The 22,321-nt window shown below is 32.0% G+C and overlaps 2 protein-coding genes across 5 annotated transcripts; one reads left to right on the top strand and one right to left on the bottom strand.

Moving 5' to 3' along the window:
• The first annotated feature begins 676 nt into the window (after positions 1 to 676).
• On the top strand, positions 677 to 8,660 carry LOC143069249 (actin maturation protease-like). 2 transcript variants are annotated; one of them, XM_076243785.1, is made up of 7 exons: positions 677 to 834; positions 3,887 to 4,119; positions 4,398 to 4,472; positions 5,114 to 5,232; positions 5,901 to 6,024; positions 6,519 to 6,589; positions 8,032 to 8,660. In XM_076243785.1, exons 2-7 carry the CDS (start codon positions 3,962 to 3,964, stop codon positions 8,361 to 8,363), a joined length of 879 nt encoding a protein of 292 aa, XP_076099900.1. In that variant the 5' UTR covers positions 677 to 834; positions 3,887 to 3,961; the 3' UTR covers positions 8,364 to 8,660. The 2 variants fall into 2 exon arrangements, with proteins under 2 accessions (XP_076099900.1, XP_076099901.1); XM_076243786.1 differs by having other exon boundaries at positions 703 to 764.
• A 4,890-nt stretch (positions 8,661 to 13,550) lies between these two features.
• On the bottom strand, positions 13,551 to 22,269 carry LOC143069247 (uncharacterized). Of its 3 annotated transcripts, none has more exons than XM_076243781.1 (4): positions 22,160 to 22,269; positions 17,249 to 17,698; positions 16,363 to 16,553; positions 13,551 to 15,744 (listed from the first exon to the last, which is right to left on the bottom strand). In XM_076243781.1, exons 2-4 carry the CDS (start codon positions 17,691 to 17,693, stop codon positions 15,187 to 15,189), a joined length of 1,194 nt encoding a protein of 397 aa, XP_076099896.1. In that variant the 5' UTR covers positions 17,694 to 17,698; positions 22,160 to 22,269; the 3' UTR covers positions 13,551 to 15,186. The 3 variants fall into 3 exon arrangements, with proteins under 3 accessions (XP_076099896.1, XP_076099898.1, XP_076099897.1); XM_076243783.1 differs by having other exon boundaries at positions 16,363 to 16,550; XM_076243782.1 differs by lacking the exon at positions 22,160 to 22,269 and adding an exon at positions 18,972 to 19,121.
• Positions 22,270 to 22,321: the final 52 nt, after the last annotated feature.

Here is a 22,321-nt window from a genome sequence, read left to right as displayed (position 1 = left end):
ACATTAATTTACAATATATATTACTAGTATATACACAATTCAATCATTGAAATATACAAAGGGTATATTCAGTGTAGTCGCAGAGAAAATTATGGATACATGTAGTCTTACTGCTACTTAGTAAGCAGACATACATTTTATATACACATATATAGTAGCTAGAAGTAAATCAATACTAAATCAATAAGAATAACAAAGAATGTTAAAGTTCACGAAAGCAAGCTCAACGATTGTTAATCTGTTTTTTTATTAATATGCCCGAACCTTGACAGGAATATGACGACTGTTTAAGTGTTTTCCATTGTTTTCCATTCAGTTGGTTGAAAAAGTCGAGCGTTTGTATAATTTTGTCGGATTACACATTGAAGTTCAATATTTTTACCTTTTTTCATATCGACTATAAATATTGCCTTCTTGCATTATCATATTATTACTATATGACTTAACATTATTTTTCAGAGGCATTAAAATACACTTGGAATGGCGCTTAATTGTGGAATCTCCACCTCAAGGATTTTTTTATCATTATTCTGTAGATATAAAAGAAGAGGGACAACTTTTTTTTATTGTCATTTTCTTTGTCTGTGTGACCTGGGAACAGTATATAACTTATCTAATATATATGTTCCTGGTGTGACTCAATGCAATTTAGATTGTAAACCATTTATTTGGCGGGAAATAACTTTTTGGGTCTTTTTCGGAAAATCTCGAGGTTGTAGGTAGAAAAGTGAAAGCAGAAAATCCTGTCAGGAAGAAACGTTACTGTAAAAAGACTCATATCTCTTGCTTTATATGTCTAGTGCATATGTATATACCATACATGCTTAATTGCAGGTATTTGTCGCGGCCTATAACATCTATGTAAATAAGCAACTGTGGTGGACTGGTCAAATCATTTGCGTTTGTTTCCTTGTTTTGATTATAGACCAGTTTACTTATACCCCCCTGTAGATATTGATCAGAGACTTATTTGTCTCTTTTTTTTTTTTTATCATAGACACTTGTTTTATCAATGTATAAACAGTCTTCTAAGAAATGTGAAATTAAATAAAGCCTTTAAAACAGTTATAACGAAGAAGAATCCAGGTATTGATCAGTATTAGAATTACATGGTCCCATGCAGAGACTACTATGTGTTATAGTAGTCTCAGATGGTCCTGAACATATTTTCTCTAGTAATTTTGAAAGGAGCTAGCTTGCTGGCGTTTTAATATTCTATAAGTGTAACGCAATTGCTTTTTTAGCTATAATTTCTGTTTAAATGTCTCTCATTGCAACTATTGAACTTCACAGAGCTTGTTCTTTCAGCACCATTCATAGTTGAAGTGTTCCCCTCAGTTAAAGTTTGTAACCCAGATCTGTTACAGCGGTTAGTCCAAACTTATTCAGATTTCCAACAACAAAATTTCCAGAAAAACATGTAATCTGGGACTAAACAGCAGTGCACTACTGTTAAAATTGCCTTTATTTACAGAACAGTAGTGGATCCAGAACTTTTCATAAGGGAGGCCCGCTGACTGACCTAAAAAGGGGGGGGGATGCTGCTCCAGTTATGCTTCAGTGATTCCCTACATAATCAACCAAATTTTTCCCACGAAAAGGGGGGAGGCAGCCCCCCCCCCTTGATTCGCCAATGCAGAGTAGTCAGTCATGATGTTCAGGTGCTCTGACATGTACTAATTAATGTCATCCTGATCTAATGCTCTTTTTTTTTTTAAATTTACTGGTCTTTAAACCATATTTTTAATAAAAATGAAAGGAGATGTGAAGTTTACACAAATAAAAAAGAATCCATAAGAAAAAAAAACACACTAGAAATCAATGCTCATTGTTAAAGGTATTACAATTACATGTATAAACTGCTAATTTTATAATGACATTTACATAAAAATAAAACAAAATATTAAACACAACAAATGACCCCAAGTACCCCCTTTCCTCAGTTCCATAGATGTTTAATAAAGGAGCCTCATGATTTTACTTGCTGACTTATAGTAGTTGGTTTTTGAATGTAATTTTAGTAATCTTCAACAAATCTATCATAAAAAAAACAAAATTTCAATAACACAAAATTTTTATTTGTATTGTCAATTTCCCCAATTTACTGCTATTTGTTGAACAACATGGGATACACAGGGTACAATGAAGAACCAAAAACTGCAGTTAAAAAATTTCTGACTTTGAAACCACCATTTGGTCAGCATTTGTCGCTGAAGAGATGTTATGTGTAAACCCTTTTTTTGGTTCTGTCAGACACCTCTGTCCTGTTTTCTGATACCAGTACTTAAAAACGTTTAAAATATTTTGAATGACTGAAACATTTTTGTCACACATTTCTGAAAGTACTACTGAATGGAATAACTTTTATATCTGACCCACAGATGGATATTGATGACTTGTAATATGAGAGTGCTTTTGAATCTCCCTTAACTTTATTTGGTTGGGTTACCTTTCATTATACATTTGTTATCAATTTTCCAGAATTCAAAATTATTCCAGATTCTCTTGTATACCTTGAATTATAAGAAGGTGTATGCTAACAGCCGAGAAGCAATTCTCATAATGGCGTCGAAAATGCATTGTATGTAACTTCTTGTTGGACCCTTGATCTGGGATCCAATCCAAAAGACCAATGTAAGGTTGCCTATAATTGCTTACACTATTGGCAATCATACCACATCTCCTTATTATACGACTGCAAAAAAATTTTTTGCGTCATATAATGGCACTTTTCGTCGTCATCATCTGTGTCTTCCGAAGACGCATTTAGTTTCCGGACAATAACTTGAGATTTAGTAAATGGATCTCTATAAATTTTTACCAGAAAGTTTAATACCGTTAACGGAAGGTTGGGATTGATTGTGGGGGTTATGGTCCCAATAGTTTAGGAATTAGGGGCCAAAAAGGGGGCCCAAAATAGTCATGTTTGTAGTTTTCAAACAATAACTTGTGTTTAAGTGTATGAATCTCTCTGAAATTATACCACACGTTTCCATACCATGAAGGGATGGCAAGTTATGACTTTGGGGGGTTATGGCTCGAAATGTTTTGGAATTAGGGTTTAAAAAAGGCAAAATTAGGGGCAAAAAAAGGGGAAAAACTAGGTTTTCCATACAATTACTTTAGATTTGGTGAATGGATCTCTATAAATTTTTACCAGAAAGTTTAATACCACTAAAGGAAAGTTGAGGTTGATTTTGGAGGTTATGGTCCCAACAGTTTAGGAATTAGGGGCAAAAAAAGGGGCCCAAAATAAGCATTTTGTAGTTTTCTGTTTAAGTGTATGAATCTCTCTGAAATTATACCACACGATTCCATACCATTTAGGGATGGTTAGTTATGACTTTGGGAGATTCTTAAAATGTTTTGGAATTAGGGGCAAAAAAGGGGGGGGGAGACTAGGTTTTTCTGGTCAATGGACAATTAAGACAATTTAATAGCAGTGTAAGGGAGGTAAATCAAAAACAGTTAACATACAATGTTTGGTATGTTCAGATTTACCTCCCTTACACTACTTGTAAATTATGTATAAAGAAATGTCAGGTTTTGGACTTATTGCAAAAAATGGGGTGGTAGTAGTTTTCAATTTTTTTTTCCAAATTTCTCAAATTCCAAATTTTTTAAAAGTTTGAAGAAGAAATCTTTAATTGCACAATATTGCATAATAGTTTTGTAAGAGTTTTGTGTCAGAAACTCATATGATGTCAAGAATTTGATCACAATCCAAATTCAGAGCTGTATCAAGCTTGAATGTTGTGTCCATACTTGCCCCAACTGTTCAGGGTTCAACCTCTGCGGTTGTATAAAGCTGCGCCTTGTGGAGCACCTGTTTTTTTTATATTACAATCATTTGAATATCAGTAATCCTTTTTCCCTCTTTTTTCAGACTTCATCAATAAAGAAAGTTTATCCATGATGGAAAGATCATGAGTCACGAAGTCCAGGAGTTGTTAATATTGAGATGTCATGGAATTCACCCGTACCACCTCCCCCACCCCCTGTACTTCCACCGTCATCTTCAACTCCACCAAAATTAACAAGACAGTCAACATATGTCACACAGATTTGTGATCAAGAAGATGTTAGAAAATCATTTCATGAAAGACTGGAGAAAAATGTGTATGTTATTTATTATCGGGTCATGAGTACTGTTCCTTGATCTTCATTTATGCCTTAACAGTATATAGTTCAATATTTAGATACTATTTGGACAGAATCTTATTTAATTATGACTCAGTCACTCAGAGATTGCATCTGGATCTAAACTGGTTTCTTTTAAATTATTTTCTTTATTTAACTGATAATGGACTTATTACAATTGTGTACATGGACTTATTTCCTGTGTTTATTAATATAATTTAAGAAAAAAAACGTCTCTTTGCTGTTTCTTTTTGTAGGTTAAAAAGAAATGGAAAGAAAATTGTTGTCTCCATGAACAAAGAAGTGACCCCAGTCCTACAAGATGGTCCAAGGTTAGTCATAAATGGAAAACAATAATCAAGTTACTTTAAAGTTATTTCAATTCCAACTGATCTTGTTTGAAATACATGTTCTTCTAATTTTGCAAATAAATGATTGAAGATTTGCAATTTATTAATACAGCAAGCTGGGAACAGTATATCTAACAAGTTAATATATATGTTCCTGCAGCAAGTAAGAACGTTTTAAAACTTTCATGAAAAAAAGATAATGTATTCATAAATTCTTACATATATATTAGGCTTTTGTAATAATTTTCTTTAATAAATGTAATTTAAATAGTTTTTAAATTTTAAATTTAAAATTTTTATTTTTATTTTTTTAAAATTTTTCTAGTGAACCAAGAAAAAATTGTGGTACCCCATACATAAGAAGTGATTAAATCAAGCACTTTTTTTTTTATCGTAATCCTCTATTCCATAGTTTAAGAAATCTTTTATGATTTTTTGTCTAGTATTATTACAAATTGATTGTATTGATCATTGCACAATAATGATATTAAGATATTTTTTATAAAAGGATAATGGTTTTCTTAATTTGTGTGACCTACATGTTATGCATGAGTGAAATCTGATTAAAATATTCATTTATTTCTGTGTTTTATTAATTATTTCTTACATTTCTATAATTTCAGTTGTGGTTTAGTAGCTGTGGTGATGGCAGCACAATTATTTGATACAAATTTGACATTTGATTGTATATTTAATGCAGCTAAGCAAAAGGGATTCACACGACAGGGAGAGATGTTCTCAGGTAAAATTATAGAATAAAAAACACAATCCTTGCATGACGCTGTGTATTGCATGTGATTATAATTTAAGGAGGTAGACCTAGGTTAAGGGAAACAACTCTTAAAATCATCAGTACGTTTGTGTCAGCCATTTTCATAAATATGTTCTAAGCTTCTTGGATACATAGATTATTTCCAATCTGTTTCAGGTAAATGCTTAAAATTCATTGAAGAAACTTGACTTTTGCAAACGCATAACTGATTTAAAGAGTTATCTACCTGAACCAAAGTCTACCCCCTTAAGTTGTTATATATTTAAGTATTCAATAAGGTCAGAAAACATCGTTTGAATAGATTGATACTACCTGTAAACAGTTTTGTCAATGTAAGATTTTACTTACTGTGGAATCATTTTATTTTCATTGGTAGTAATTTCTGTGATTTGAAGAAAACTCATATTTATGGATATTTAATTTAGTATTTTTAACAGTCTGCATACATTCCTTTAGAAAATTTAAAATTTGTTAAACATTTAAATTCCTTGTTCTACAGTTTCCATGAAATCAACGATACCTGGTATCAGTAGTCTTAATGATAACAGTATACATTGACTGACAAAATAAAAGATGACCATTAAATGAAAAGATCAAAGTACAATTAATCATGCAATAAATCATGATTGTCTTTTTAGCTAGTAACATGAAACAGTTGGTGGAGGACATGATTTCTGACACTAGAGTTACTTCCCTTGATATGGATACTGGTCCAGAGTTACTGATCAATCATTTGGTAAAAGGAGACGTATGTCTTATACCGTATCCTTCAAGTTGTAAACATAAAATTGAGAATGGAAATGGGGAATGCATATTTTAAAAAATATTGTCATACAAATTGCTCTTTGCTTCATAGAAATATAGGAATAGAAGCACTTCAAACTAAAAATATGTGCACTATCAAGGCTTTTCCAATCTTTAAAATTATTAAAAGAAACATTCAATACTTATAATTACATTTTTATACTACAACCATGAAATTAAGATATCAAGTTTTTGTATAGTTTTTTAATGCATTTTTTTTAGCATTTTCATGAACACCACATGTAAACATAGCCGTCATATTTCTCAACAACAGAAATATGGTATTGGAGTGCTTTGCACTTGTCTTCATCCAATCAAAATTACAGATTCTAATGAAACATACATGTAAGGTGATTATATAAATATAAAGAGCTGCAATTGCAAAACCCAACATAGATATGTTGTTATAAAATTGGTCTATAAAAAATATTGTTGTCCTTAATCTTATTCAGATATGATTCAGACTTCAATTTTGAACCCTGTAATAAAAAGGGACATAAAGCACACTGGGCTTTACTCACTGGTATGTAAATAGCATGTATCTGATAGCATAAAACCATCTTAACTTTAAAACTACGGATTTTTTTTTAATATTAAATGGAAAGTGTTCTCTCTCTTACTTAGTGGTGAAGTGTAACAAATCTTCTATACTGTGGTTCAATTCAAAACTAGATGAACTGAAGGGCCAAGTGAACTTTTCTCATCACTTGGCGTCCGTCGTCTGTTGTCCGTCGTCTGTTGTCCGTCGTCGTCGTTAACTTTTTACATTTTGAACTTCTTCTAGAGAACCACTGAATTGAATGAAACCAAATATGGCATGAATGTTCCTTATGAGGTGCTGACCAAGTGTTGTTACTTTGTAGCCGATCCATCATCCAAGATGGCCGCCAGCGGGGGACGTAGTTTAACATAGGACCCTATGGGAAATGCATACAAATGACTTCTTCTAGAGAACCACTGAATGGAATGAAACCAAACATGACATGAATGTTCCTTATGAGGTGCTGACCAAGTGTTGTTACTTTGTAGCCGATCCATCATCCAAGATGGCCGCCAGCGGGGGACTTAGTTTAACATAGGACCCTATGGGAAATGCATACAAATGACTTCTTCTAGAGAACCACTGAATGGAATGAAACCAAACATGACATGAATGTTCCTTATGAGGTGCTGACCAAATGTTGTTACTTTGTAGCCGATCCATCATCCAAGATGGCCGCCAGCGGGGGACGTAGTTTAACATAGGACCCTATGGGAAATGCATACAAATGACTTCTTCTAGAGAACCACTGAATGGAATGAAACCAAACATGGCATGAATGTTCCTTATGAGGTGCTGACCAAGTGTTGTTACTTTGTAGCCGATCCATCATCCAAGATGGCCGCCAGCGGGGGACTTAGTTTAACATAGGACCCTATGGGAAATTCATACAAATGACTTCTTTTAGAGAACCACTGAATGGAATGAAACCAAACATAGCATGAATGTTCCTTATGAGATGCTGACCAAGTGTTGTTACTTTGTCTCCGATCAATAATCCAAGATGGCTGCCACCGGGGGCTTAGTTTAACATAGGACCCTATGGGAAAGGCATACAAAAGTCTTCTTTTAGAGAACCAAGGAATTGAATGAAATCAAGCATAGCATGAATAGTGTTTTCCTTATGAGGTGCTGGCCAAGTGTTGTTACTTTGTAGTCAAATTTTACCTGTTTTTATATGATTCCACAACCCATGTAGAGTCAGGTGAGCGATACAAGCTCTTGAGAGCCTCTAGTTTAATTAAAAATATTTTTATAATAAGGTTTGGTTCATATAAGGTTGGTTTTCATCATCTCCCTCTATTACTTCATTTCATTAGATTTAGCAAAAGTATCTTTCAAATTCATTGTAGACAAACATCATCACAAAGACTTTATAGCATAATTATCTCCCATTATTACCGCTTATTTATTGTATGTTACAGGTTTTGGTTTAGTCCTTGATAGTAGTGTAAGTGACAAGAAAGGTCTAACAATGGATGATGGCTGTGTTTTTAATGTTGCATCAGATACTATTCTATCTAATAATCTTCTGGATGATGCTGAAGACATTTTGGTATATGGACTACAAGGGAAAAGTCAATACCCTGGAGTATGGTCTTTATCAAGTATTATAGCCAGTAATAGGAACCTTGTAGAAGTAGATCCAAACAAACAGGATGACGATATAGGATATATTTTACCTGAAGAGGGTATAGATAAGGCATTATGTAGTAAAGCTCTAGTTCTATCCAGAGGGAATTTGAACCCACAATAATCGACATATGCTTTAAATAATTCATTAGAAGTTCCAAGGTATTGAATTGTGACACTGCCAGATGCAGAAGAAAGTGTTCAGTAGTTTATTATTTTTGATAAATTTTGAAACATGGCAATCAATTTATTTATAATGGGTCAAGTGCCCAATTATTGAAAACTTCTATTTTATGTGTTATAACCAATTGTTTTATGCAAATTGCCTGCCATTGATAGCTAATGTTATTAACATATTTTAATTGTGGATTGAATTGTTATGGAATGTTACAACTTTAATAAAGTTTTCTTGTTACATAAACTTTTCTTTAAAAAGGCCATACTATAGAAATTCAGTTTTGAAATACATGTTCATTTATTGTTTTTTTTATGGTATAAGACAATCTAGTGGTCCTCAACAGAGTATTTAGGGTACAGGCATGCAGCTGCCATTAAGGCCCTCCCCCTTTTTCCAAGTTCAGGATCACAAAATAGCAGATTGGTAATAGACTCTTAAATAACCCTAAGACATCATCAAATTGATAAACCATATGTCATGTAAATTTTTTATCCGAAACTTGACAGTGATATTTTGAAATTGAAACATTTTTCATGACAAAGGATAGACAAGACAATTGCCAGTATGAATAAACAGACATAAAAAATTAAAAGGAAAAAAAAACACCCTTATAACTAAACCAAGAGCAACACATTCTATTACACTAGGGATGATATTAGGTGCCATAAGAGTAAGCAGCTCCTGCTCCAGATGTGCCACTTGTCTTGTTGCTCATGTAAGTACAAATCTGGTGGTTAGTCTTATTTGTTTGGTCACAGGATTGTAGTTAAATAAATTGGAACAAAGCTGTTGTCATCTGTGAAACTGTTATTCCATAATGATCAACAAACTTCTGAAGGTGTCCATAAAATTTTCTAAAGGATGATTTCAACTTGACCATTTGAAACTCTTTGGTCAATAGCTTCCCTCGTTATAAAGGAAATCATGTTATGGAATATACAGTATACTCCATATACAGGTTCTATAATCTTAAGTTCGAGTAAAATTTGGTATTAGAATGAATGTTTAGGAACTTTATCATTTGTTATATTAGGGCCCTTTACAGTGGACTATTTAGTATGGGTGTTACCAATTGTTGAAAGATGTGCTGTGACTTATAGTTGTTAATTTCTGTGTCTTGTGGTCACTTGCAGAGAGTTATTTCATTGGCAATCATGCCACATCTTCTTATTTTTATATTCTCTTTTAAAATAGAAATCTGAATAAATTGACATTTAAGTCTTGGAAAAGCTATAGAAAATTTAACAGCATTCAAATCCCAATGATCTATCATAATAGATAATTAAACTACACCAAAAACAATTAATTTACAGACTTCTTTTAAAATACCATGATTCATCCAAGTTCTGACAATGGTCTGTTCTAATCAGAAAATTAACTTTAGAACTCATAAAAACTCAAAAATTACTGAGCCATAATTGAAGGAGTGGAACCTCATAGTATGTGTGAATTAAGGTACAAATCAGTCGTAGTTTAGCATCATACATTTTACACTGAGAAAATATAACATACGAAAAATGCTAAGTTCCAGTCAATAATGAGAGGAGATGCCTCATGTACTTCATAAAGTTGAGAACTTGAGATGCATTGATGCAAAATATAACTGTACCAGTACCACCAACTATGGCCCAAGTCCAAACAATAAACAATCCTTATGATTACCAATATTCCAAATCAGTAATGTTTTAGGGGGTTTTGCCTGAAATACTTATTGTACATTTGTATGTTTGGTGTTTAAACACTCTTTCTAACCAGATGCTCCACAGGGCGCAGCTTTATACGACCGCAAAGGGTTGAACCCTGAACGGTTGGGGCAAGTATGGACACAACATTCAAGCTGGATTCAGCTCTAAATATGGATTGTGATTAAATACTTGACACAGCATAGGTTTCTGACACAGAATGAATGTGGTCTAATAAACTTAAAATTTGTTTTTTGTTTTGAGCAACTCACTATGCTGTTGAATATTAATCCTCTCAAAAATAATCTTTGAAGAAATTTTCTTTTTATTTATGAAATCTGAATTGAGAAAAATTGAACCCCCCCCCCCTCCCCAATTTTTTTTTCACATCTCCCTTTCTCTTATTCCAAAACTGATCTCAATTCAAATTACTAATAGAGTTTGCAACAATAACTACTCATTTAAATACATCATAAAATATTAAAATGTAAAAAAAGTGCTTGTTATCACTGAATGGTAAAGATTGTTTTAATTTATCAGTTGGTAGTAAAAGTGAATATACATTGTATATTGTATAAAACAATGATTTAAGTTGATTCAACTACTATTCTGGACAAAGAAAGATAACTCCAATTAAAAATTTCTTGCTATTGCGCAATATTGTGCAATTAGATATTTCTTGCTATTGCGCAATACTGTGTAATTAAAGATTTCTTGCTATTGCACAATACTGTGCAATTGAAAATTTCTTGCTATTGCACAATACTGCGCAATTGAAGATTTCTTGCTATTGCTGAATACTTAATATAATAATTTTGGATCCTGATTTGAACCAACTTGAAAACTGGGCCCATAATCAAAAATCTAAGTACATGTTTAGATTCAGCATATCAAAGAAGCCCAAGAATTCAATTTTAGTTAAAATCAAACTTAGTTTAATTTTGGACTCTTTGGACTTTAATGTAGACCAATTTGAAAACGGGACCAAAAATTAAGAATCTACATACAGTTAGATTTGGCATATCAAAGAACCCCAATTATTCAATTTTTGATGAATTCAAACAAAGTTTAATTTTGGACCCTTTGGGCCCCTTATTCCTAAACTGTTGGGACCAAAATTCCCAAAACCAATCCCAACCTTCCTTTTATGGTCATAAATCTTGTGTTTAAATTTCATAGATTTCTATTTACTTATACTAAAGTTATGGTGCGAAAACCAAGAAAAATGCTTATTTGGGCCCCTTTTTGGCCCCTAATTCCTAAACTGTTGGGATCTCAACTCCCAAAATCAATCCCAACCTTCCTTTTGTGTTCATAAACCTTGTGTCAAAATTTCATTGATTTCTTTTTACTTACTAAAGTTATTGTGCGAAAACCAAGAATAATGCTTATTTGGGCCCTTTTTTGCCCCCTAATTCCTAAACAGTTGGAACCAAAACTCCCAAAATCAATCCCAACCTTCTTTTTGTGGTCATAAACCTTGTGTCAAAATGTCATAGATTTCTATCTGCTTAAACTAAAGTTATAGTGTGATAACCAACAACATGCTTATTTGGGCCCTTTTTGGCCCCCTAATTCCTAAACTGTTGGGACCAAAACTTCCAAAATCAATCCCAACCTTCCTTTTGTGGTCATAAACCTTGTGTTTAAATTTCATAGATTTCTATTTACTTAAACTAAAGTTATAGTGCGAAAACCAAAAGAAATCAGACGACAACGCTGACGCCAACGTGATACCAATATACGACCAAAAAATTTTCAATTTTTGCGGTCGTATAAAAATCTAGTGTTCAATTTAATTAAAAGACGAAGGAAAATGGTGTATAATTTATTTATAAACATTGTGAAGATACATGTAAATAAAAAAATTTAATGTAAAATATACTGTAACAATAAAGATCATCTAAAACATTCTAATACTGAATTCTAAAATATGGTATTTGTATATGTAAGTAATTTGATAGTAAGTGATAAAAATATCTATGAGTGTATACATTTATATAAAAATATCACAGGAAGTATATTCAAACATACCAGTAACTTTTCTTATTTGTGACTAAATGGGTTTCAAATATTGTACAATGGTAAAAACTGTCTGTCTTTGTCGTTCAAAAGTAGCAATGTGAACAAGTTTCATTACCGTATTTGAGTCTTTTAATTATCACCTTACCCATTAGTATCTTGTCTTGTTATTTTTTGACTCCAAAATAAAGGTATCTTTGGTATATTAAAAATTATGGAAATAACAAAATAACTAGAAAGTTGGACATAAATATAATATGAGAAATCCAATGCACATGGACATTTGATAAAAATACACAAAGGACATTTGATCAAAATACACAAAATAAATACTGGTTCTGACATCTGCCCAGGAATTTCAAAAGTTAAGTAAACTTTTTACTATATCTAGGTCCTTCTAGCGACCTGGTTGTCTAAATATAGTATAATATGACTTTAAATAATTTTCTCCAGCTTTTCTGGTTTCTACATTATATCTCAAAAAGAATTCTACTGTTGACATAAAAAGCTAATTCTGAATAAATTTTTCCATAAATCTGAATAAATAACTTTATATATATTAAATTCATAGTGAAACCATTAAGTATATGTAAATCCTTGTAACTTCATTCGTAACATATTTTAATATGTTGTTATTTCAAAATTATAAATGAACAAATCAAAAACTAGATATGCCTTACTTGTTACCAAATTCCAAAACTCCATGAAAATAAGGTAGTCCAAAACAAAATGTGAACCTTGATCTGTAAATTCATATTTATAATGGGTTACACATGTATTATGAATAAACAAGAATGTGTCCCTAGTACACAGATGCCCCATCCACACTATCATTTTCTATGTTCAGTGGATGGTCAAAATGGGGTAAATATATATATCTGACTGTTTAAAACAATCAAACTATTATTAAAACTCAATTTTGACATAGTTGAATGTGTTCTCTTGAAAATATAACACACATTTTATCTGTCAAATTAGGCTGAACTCAAGGAAATTGGATACAAATATATTGTGGTAATGTCTACGGACAAGACAATTTCAGTTAAAAACAAGAAAGTGTCCAAAGTACACGGATGCCCCACTCGCACTATCCTTTTCCATGTACCATGGACCGTGAAATTGGGTAATTATCTAATTTGGCATTAAAAGTAGAAAGATCATACCATAGGGAACTTGTGTACTAAGTTTCAAGTTGATTGGACCCCAACTTCACCAAAAACTACCTCGACCAAAAACTTTAACCTGAAGCAGGACAGACGGACGGACGAACAAACAGACGCACAGACCAGAAAACATAATGCATAAAAATGTTTTCAATAACTACAGGCATCAGGTCAAGACAACATTTGGACTTGGAAATATAAACGACCAATGAGAATAGCACTATATATATATATGCACCTGCCAATAAGTGGTGGAGGAACAAAAATAAAAGCGATACTGAACTTTTATTTGGTAAAACTGTCCAAAATGCATATAAATGTATTATCAAACAAACAAAAATTGTAGATCATAAGTACTAGATACATGTAGTATACATAAATCACTGTGACCTAAATACCAGCACTTTTTTCAAATTCAGTCCAAATAGTATCAGATTAACATGATCCTTAAACATACATTGATTGAACATTTTGTGGCAAGAAAATGGCAAAGATCACAATGTATATCACAGATACTAGCATACAATATATGTTATGTTATTCAAAATTCAGATAAATATTGTAACTTTTTAAATGACAGCTGTTGAATGAAATCAAAATTGCTAAAGTAAAAATCCAGGAAAGGAATTTTAAATATTTAGCTGGCCAACAATTTTATTGATCAGTTTCGATTTTACCTAGTTGATTTTTTTTAAAATAAATAAATTTTTGATTTGTACATATAATAGTAATCTCTATGGGACATCTTGCATCAATATAAAAATGTGTAAAATAAACTATGAAAATAACATACAAAATGAAATCATTCAAATAACAAATTTATAAAAGTAAAAGACAAAATCCAATAATAAAAAAAAATATGTGTAAATAGGCAACAATGGCCCTTTCATACTATCACATATCAATATTTTATGAACGATGAAATCTGTTTCGAACAGACATCTTTTTAAAAAGTTCACATCAAAATAAACATATATTATAAGTTTCAAGTTGATGTGATTACAACTCTAATAGTTAAATGTAAACTACCTTGAAGAAAAACTTAAACAGATCACCATAAAAATAGGATATTAAGTTGATAACTCTAATTTGGGATGAATTTTTCAAATCATAATGAACTGGTGTACTAAGTCTAAACTGGAGTGACCAAAACTTCATAGAAGACTACCATAACTTAAACCATATTTATTTTCTTGTTTAGAGAACTAGGAAACTGTAAAAACAGTAATTTAGCAGATTTTTTTTAAAGTTCACATCCTATATATTTGAACATGTACTGAGTTTCAAGTTGATGTAATCACAACTTATTCATGGTAAACTCCCTTGAAGCAAAACTTTAAACCTTAGACATGATGGACAAACAACTTGAAAAACATAATGCCTCCTACTACTGTATAGGTGGGGAATAAAAAAATAAAATTCAAACAACAAAAACTATTTTACACAAGCAAACCAATACCTACATCTTATATCAATCATCATTAAACTGAGTTGCATTTTAATTACTCCTCAAGTGAATTTTGTAATTCCCAATCATCGATAGTGGGAAAGGCACATAGTCCAGGGCCAGGAAAAAACATCTAGATTGACCACTGTGCCCAACCAAAGCAAGTTATTTGCCATTTCTTTTCTTTTATCATAAGACTATCACATATACAACACCTTGCACAAATGAGTTAAGCTATTGTTTTTGTTTTTTTTTAAATTTGTTATTAAATTGACCCCTCATAACAAATAGACATAACCACATGCATAAAATATTGTTCTACTACTTAGGGTGAAATTACTTGTTTATACATGTACAATTATTATTTAAATATTTGGTGATAGCTTATTATCAATATGAGTGTCCTAAAAGCAAACCTAATACTGATACACAATGCATAATAACAAAAAAGTTGACTATTTTTCACTGACTTGCAAAAATTGTGAAGCTAGAATAGGTTTGAGGAATCTCTGATGAAATTCATCTTTTGACATCCTATGAAAACTGACTGTATCAACACTCTCCTTAACAAAATGATCTGCATGGAAGTTGGCACTGGTTTGTAATACGGTAACTTTACCCTTTGTGATGCATGCTATAAATTTACACTGAAACTCAGCTAATGGGTAAATGATGTTGCTGTAGATTTTATACTCAATGAAAACTTGGTCTTTGCTGGGATATTGTTTCTGGACAGTGGCTTTAACATCGCCGATGTTCTGAATGAGATTACATTTTTGGTGAACGTATAAAGCTTCTAAATTGGCTGTTAATCTTTGATCCAGTACGAGCTGGACAACGTCCTTCAAACGATCCACATCTAATTGAGGAGTAACAATATAAACCCTGTTGTCAGCATCTTTGAACCACTGTTCTAGCAGAGATTTCCACAAGATATAAATATATTCTGGACCATGCTGAACACAGCCAGTAGACAAACTTGCTATCTGTTTCATTATGTCTTCATCTGAACCCTGAAATAAAAGATTTGAAATTATTTCCTTCTTTCGCATTATATTGTTTTTTATTTTGATGATTTTAAGAATACTTATGGGTCAAACATTTTTCTAAAAAGAATGTCTCAAATTAAAGTACACTTCTAAATCATCTGATAACAAGTTTTTGATTTGTGTTCATGTTCCTTAAGCTTCTCTTTAGTCATGTGTTTATTTATATCTTCCTTGGTTCCCCTCACTTCCCCCTTTTTTCAAGTAAAATTTAAGTAAATTATATCTTAGAAAAGTTATTATCAATCCATATTCATTTTCTATAATGTAATAAATGTACTTTGTAATGATGATATTTGACATAAAGAAAAAAACATGCTTCATAGAATAACTAGAAAAACTGTAAGCCATTCATACAACAAGCATTCCCCAGATTGTATTTAGTTAATAAAAGCACTGTATTTCATTGTTAATTGCAACCTCATTGTTTATCATTTTATTGCTGGTTGCTCTTAGTAACATCATAATTACTGTTAAAAATTAAAAATGGTTTACACATAATTGACATCTCACAATAAAAAACTGAATAATTTCAAGCAAATTATTTACATTTATATATCAATTTAAGAAAAAATATTATCTTACCCTTTCTTTATTTACATTCTGCAGAGCCTCTTTCAAATCCATCAGATCATCATTTTCCTCTAGTGGATTCTCTACCACTTTCTCTTCTGTTGTATCTGCTTCTTTGTTTTCTGAATTAGTTTCTTCTTTGTATTCAGTAACAGCTTCTTCTCTGCTTTCTCTCACCTCTGTTTTATTCTCAATTACAACTACTGAAAAAAAAACATATTCTGCATCCATTAAGGTAATTTTTTGAAAGGGAAGAAATTAATCAGTTTTGGTTCACACAATTAACTCTATCTATAAGTTTTTGAAGAACAAAATTAGGCTAAATAAAATATTATCAGCATGGTCACTCAGAAAGGCAGAAAGGACAACATGTCTTTCAGGTGAGAAAAAGCAAGTTAATTATCTTTATTTTTCCCAGTCACTTTATTTGTGTACATATCTTAAACAAAAGACAAAACCATTGTGTCTAAAGATTTGTGAAAGTTACCTAAACCATGACACATAATTTCAACATCACAAAATATTATTTAAGAATTGAATGCTTCTTTTTATAAATTTATTGGGGTGTAAAAGCGTTGACCGAAGTACATTTTGTTTCCGCGCTTCATTCTAAAAATGTACACACGGTCAACGCTTTTACAACCCTATAAAGTTACAAAAAGAAGCATTCAATACTTATAATTACATTTTTTAGCTAGGATCATGAAAACACGATGTTTATCAAGTTTTATTTAATTCACCTGTGCACTTTATTGTGGACCTCGTGTCATCATGAATGATAAATTTTATTGTCTAATGCAATTGCTTATGGAATAACATGTGATGTGCAGTTAGCCAATCAGAATAACATATTATAATGAAACATACATCTAATGTAATTATTTAGCTGTAATCTTACCAGCAGAGTGTTTCACTGAAGGTAAATTCTCCCAAGTTTTTCTTAACTTAGAATATTTGTCATCTAATGGTTGAGGGTTTGCCCATGGTCTTCCATATGCATCCAAAACTTTCAAGAAATTACTTTGAAACCAATGGAGTATAAATTCTCCTTTCATTTTTAGAGACCCTAAGGACATTGAAACAGTCAAGGTCACATCATCCACTGTTAGTACAACTTTATAAGTTCCATTTGTCTGGTAAAGTTTTCTATAGGGGTATCGTTGTACAGGGTAGTTGTTGGGATGTTGCAGGATGTTAAGCCACAAAGCAGCCAAAGCTGTTGATCCACAGGTTTTAACATCTCTAAGTAACACTACAGATGGTGTAGACAAATCTGTATACACTGTTTCACCAGTCCTAGCCCATACAAAATCTTTGATGAATGTTTCTATAGGTGCCTCCATAACCACTAAAATGATAAAAAAAAAAACAGTTGTTTACACTGTAACAAGAACATTTTCTGCTCACGTGGCACAGTCTAAAGCATCATCAATCAACCAAACCAGTGCTTAACATAACATCAATTTAAATGCACATGTTTGCAATCTTCGATTTTCTTTTGATTGCCATCATTCATTCAACAACTTAATTGCTGGTACAACACTTGAAAGGGAAATAAATTACGATATTTCCAATTTTATCACATACATATACATTTGTAGCATAAATTTACAAATGTAGTAACACAAATAAGTATTCTGTACAAGTAAGGACAATATAATAGTTGTTTTCCATCATTCAGTCAGTTCCTGTGTTTCCAAAAGACATGTATAATGTACATGCCTGGACAAGAACCAGATAAACTGACATAACAAGCATGTTCAGTCTCTGCACTTTCTTAGTGCCTGACTGCCTGTTATTTAGTAGTTGTCAAAGGTTTCTCTCTCACTCTGTCATATTGTTTATCTTTTTTTAAATTGTTTCTCATTTTGTCATCCCTAGGCTGTCTATAGCTGACTATATAGTATGGGTTTTATTAATTTTTGAAGGCTTATTATACCCCTATACAATTGCATAAATCAGCTAGGCAAACACTGATTCAGAGGTGCAAACAGGAATCTGTGCTAAATCTGTGCTTAAGGCTGTACCTTGACATATAATGGTTTACTTTTATAAATTGTTACTCGGATGGAGAGTTGTCTCATTGGCACTCATACCACATCTTCCTATATATCTTAACAACATGGTCAGCAACAACCTACAGTACCAACAGGGAATATGAATAAACTATGACTCAGATCAAGGATTTGTATAGTTAGTCTAAATATATACAAATCCTTGATCAGATTGATGAACTCTTGATTTTGTGAATAATATTTACATTACTGTGAAGAGGAACACTGTGGGGGATAAGTCCAAATAATTATGACGTCTCCATAAAGGAGTCAAAGAAAAAATAAAATAGCCTTACAAGATGCATATTTATTTGGACTGTGTGGGGTATATACAATTTGTTTAGTGTTTAAGAAAAATACGCTATGAAGTAGTTCATATAAGGTAGAGATTATTTGCATAAACTTAAAGGGTACAAAAAGCAGAGACAGTCGTGACCTAAAAAAATCGTTAGCCACCTTCTACTATTTATATGAATAGTTGACCTTCCCATGACTAGAAAGTTAAGAAACAAGTGCCTGTGAGACATCATGAATCAAAAAAATATTTGAGCATTGCCTTTTCCTGACCTTAAAAAGTGTCCTGCTCTCAACTGGCAACCTGCCCCTTTTAAAATAGACAATTTCTAGGAGCACTGAATGGTTATCTGTGCTGTGGAAGAGCTGATAAGCTTACTACCGGCATATGTCTGATCTGTAAATATGATGAAATTTGGAGGTATTTATGATTTAAGGGCATATCCAACAGTTTCAGGGGAGGTAATAACAAGCGTAAACGTCGTCTATTGTTTCCCGTAATTTAACGTTGTTTCAACGACGTCATAACGGAATCACCATTGGAATTGCTATGACCCTCTGGAAAGGGAGGGTTCTTTCATCAAAGGAAAGAGCACGGCGGGAATCGTCAAAAAAACTCAAATAGAATATTAACGGAAATTAGAACTCAAATCTTTAAAGATATTTTTGTCCTCTTGGTCTATCATAAAAGAAATGCACTTATCTTGATCATTATAGAAAGTTTCCGTTTTATTGAAATTATCGTCAATACATTCAGTAAGGAACAACGAGAAAAAATGCGTAATGATTTATTATTGCATTAGAATGCAAATTGTAATTAATTCTTTACCAAACTTTTCCGAGATTTTGTCATTCAGAATAGAAAACTCAAAGTTTGGTTTTACTTGAGAAAGATGAAAAAAAAAGGTTTCTTGAGAAAAATAAAATACGGCGTAAACTAACATTTATCAAGCTTTGCGTTGAAGTGCTATTAATGTACAGTAGCTTTTTAAATGAATACGACCTTTAAACTCGTAAACAATGTAAAAAAAAAGATGACATTGTAATAATTTAAAAAAAAATGAAATAGGAAAACATTGTAATATATACACTGACATACAATTTGAAAATATCTGACGATTTTGGTGTTTAAGGTGTTTGAGGAAACAGATATAATTTAGCAAAAAAAAAGCGGTGTAGGTCTTCATGTAGGTCTTGACTAATTAGACACGCCCTCACAAAATCAGCGGATCCATAATAGGATAGGACTAAAAAAAAAACAGCCATCAAAATACCATAATTCAAAATTGGGGAGGAGGGGAGGGGGCTAATAGCTTAACTCAAGATTTTGATCTTATTCAACTTTATTCTAGTACGGCATACGTTTTACCGCTAGCAAACTCTTTATCATAATAATGTATCAATGATTTACTTCAGATCCACTTTCGCCTCGTCGTAAATATGAGTGATATATTTGCCACTGGAGCGCGGGAGCAATCAATTTATCAGTTTCATATAGTGATACATAATCATTATTTCTCAACTGATAATTGTCTCAAACAGTTTTTGTATTTTGTTTTTATTTATATTTTATTTTTAAACGAAAATTTTAGACTTTCTTTCTGCATTTTTTTCTTTCAATTCATTTGTTTGAATAATCAATAATAAAATAGAACTCAACATCAGTAGTTACATTGTATGCAGCCAAACTAGGTGGAGGGCAGTAGGGCAGTAGAACAGAAAATAATCTCCATTGTGTATATGCAATAACTCATATATTGAAGCGTAAAACAACGACAGTCATGCTCGCTTTTCGGCCCTTTCGTTTATTCTCAATTTATTGTTTTACTGATCTCTTTTGTTAAATAAAGTTTTTTTTCATCTACAACTGCAAAAGGCGCAGCATATGTGTGAAAATCAGCGATGTGACTTATTTGAAGATTCATGTAACCTTTGTTGTTGTTTAGATATTTTATTCTAAGTTCGTATATCCTTTCAACCATTTATTTAGATGTTTGTTTAACGTATAGATAGCGCGAAACTCTCACTGCACTATTCATCGGATATACGACATTTTTATTTCGACTAAACGAGGCTGCAAATTTATACTAGCTAAACGGTCGCACCCAATTTTAGCAAAGATATTCTGTCGGACGGGAGAAGTCCAGAGATGTGAATATTTCCATACCCACATCAATCCTTTTGTTTTGAAAAAGATTTAAAGGTATACATTAATACGACAGCAACCCAACGACCCATATAATTCAAAACACTAAGAGTCAACATACAGATTTTTGTTATAGCTAGAAGCCTATAAAGAATAAAAAGCCCGAAACTGCAAAATAAATAAATAATACGGAGTCAGTGAGTTTTTAGACAAGTGTTTGGTTGCAAAATTTCACGTGCTCTTTGTTACTGTCGATATAAGCAAAACGCTTCATTGTAAAGTAACGGTAAAATAAATAATGATTATGGATGACGGACGTCAAGTGGCATACTAAATGAATATTCAGAACAAAAATATCAAATGGAAATAAAATATGAAAATTAACCCTGCTTTGGAACTATAGACCGAGACACAGAAACGGATTTCTAACGTGTAATACTTTTGTTTTTAAAAGAGATACCAGAGGGACTATTTAAATAGTCTGTAATTCCACAGTTTGTATGTTTCACACCCGGGTTTCACAATTTTGACGAGCACAATAGTAAAACTAACTGAATTGTTATCTCGTCCAGATACTGGTTCATTATAAATAAGAAGATGTGATATGAGTGCTATCGAGACAACTACCCAACAAATTCACAGTGTAAATACATTTGTCTGCCACACCGTCGCACTGCCTTTGAAAAATTGGCGGGGAAATATAACGTTATTTTCGGAAAACGTCTTAATTTTTGGCGCAATTTGTGAGGCTTACGGGAGGGATTGAGTAAACAATATTATATTTCTCAATTTTCCTCAAAAACGAGTATGGTGACAAATATTTTTCAAAACGTTATGACGTTCCATTTTTTTCAAAGAATAACATATCTTACTTTGGCCAAATCGACACCGTTAGAAATATTTAAAAAAAATCAAAAATGTGCATTTCAAATGTTCATTTCTTGCCGTTGTTTGGGTTCACCATGACGTTTTTGGCTTTATTTGAGTGAGAATTAATGCTTTAAATGGTGAAGTTAGATTTTTCTTACCATCTTAAATTATTTAGCTTCAATTTGAGCCCAATTATATAAGTTTATGTTGATTAAAAAATCATTATTAATTTTTTTAAATGAAAAACGTTTTTATCCCAAAATTGCAAAAATGTTCAATTTTCAGCAGCATTTTTTGCAAAAACGAAATCGACAACATATATTTTTTTTGGCAAAATTTGATTCTCTGTCAATTGAAGAATAAAATATCTTAAAGGGAAAAAATTCTCACCGTTAGAAATAAACTGTTGGATATGCCCTTAAAGTTAAATCTTAAAAACAATTACATTTTGATCAGTCGAAAGCTGTCTCAATAATGTTGATGATACTGCAACATTCTCCATAAACAAATTCCGTCGCTATCTATTCGAAAATTTTCTTTTTACCGAATTTTGATAGGAAAGTCTAATGAATTCCGAACAAAACGGAACTAGAAAGGCGGAGTTAAC

The sequence above is a fragment of the Mytilus galloprovincialis genome, chromosome 3 (genome assembly GCF_965363235.1).
Source record: "Mytilus galloprovincialis chromosome 3, xbMytGall1.hap1.1, whole genome shotgun sequence".
Lineage (NCBI taxonomy): Eukaryota > Metazoa > Mollusca > Bivalvia > Mytilida > Mytilidae > Mytilus > Mytilus galloprovincialis.
The sequence above is the reverse complement of the archived record's forward strand: the minus strand, read 5'-3'. Positions and strand labels throughout refer to the sequence as shown.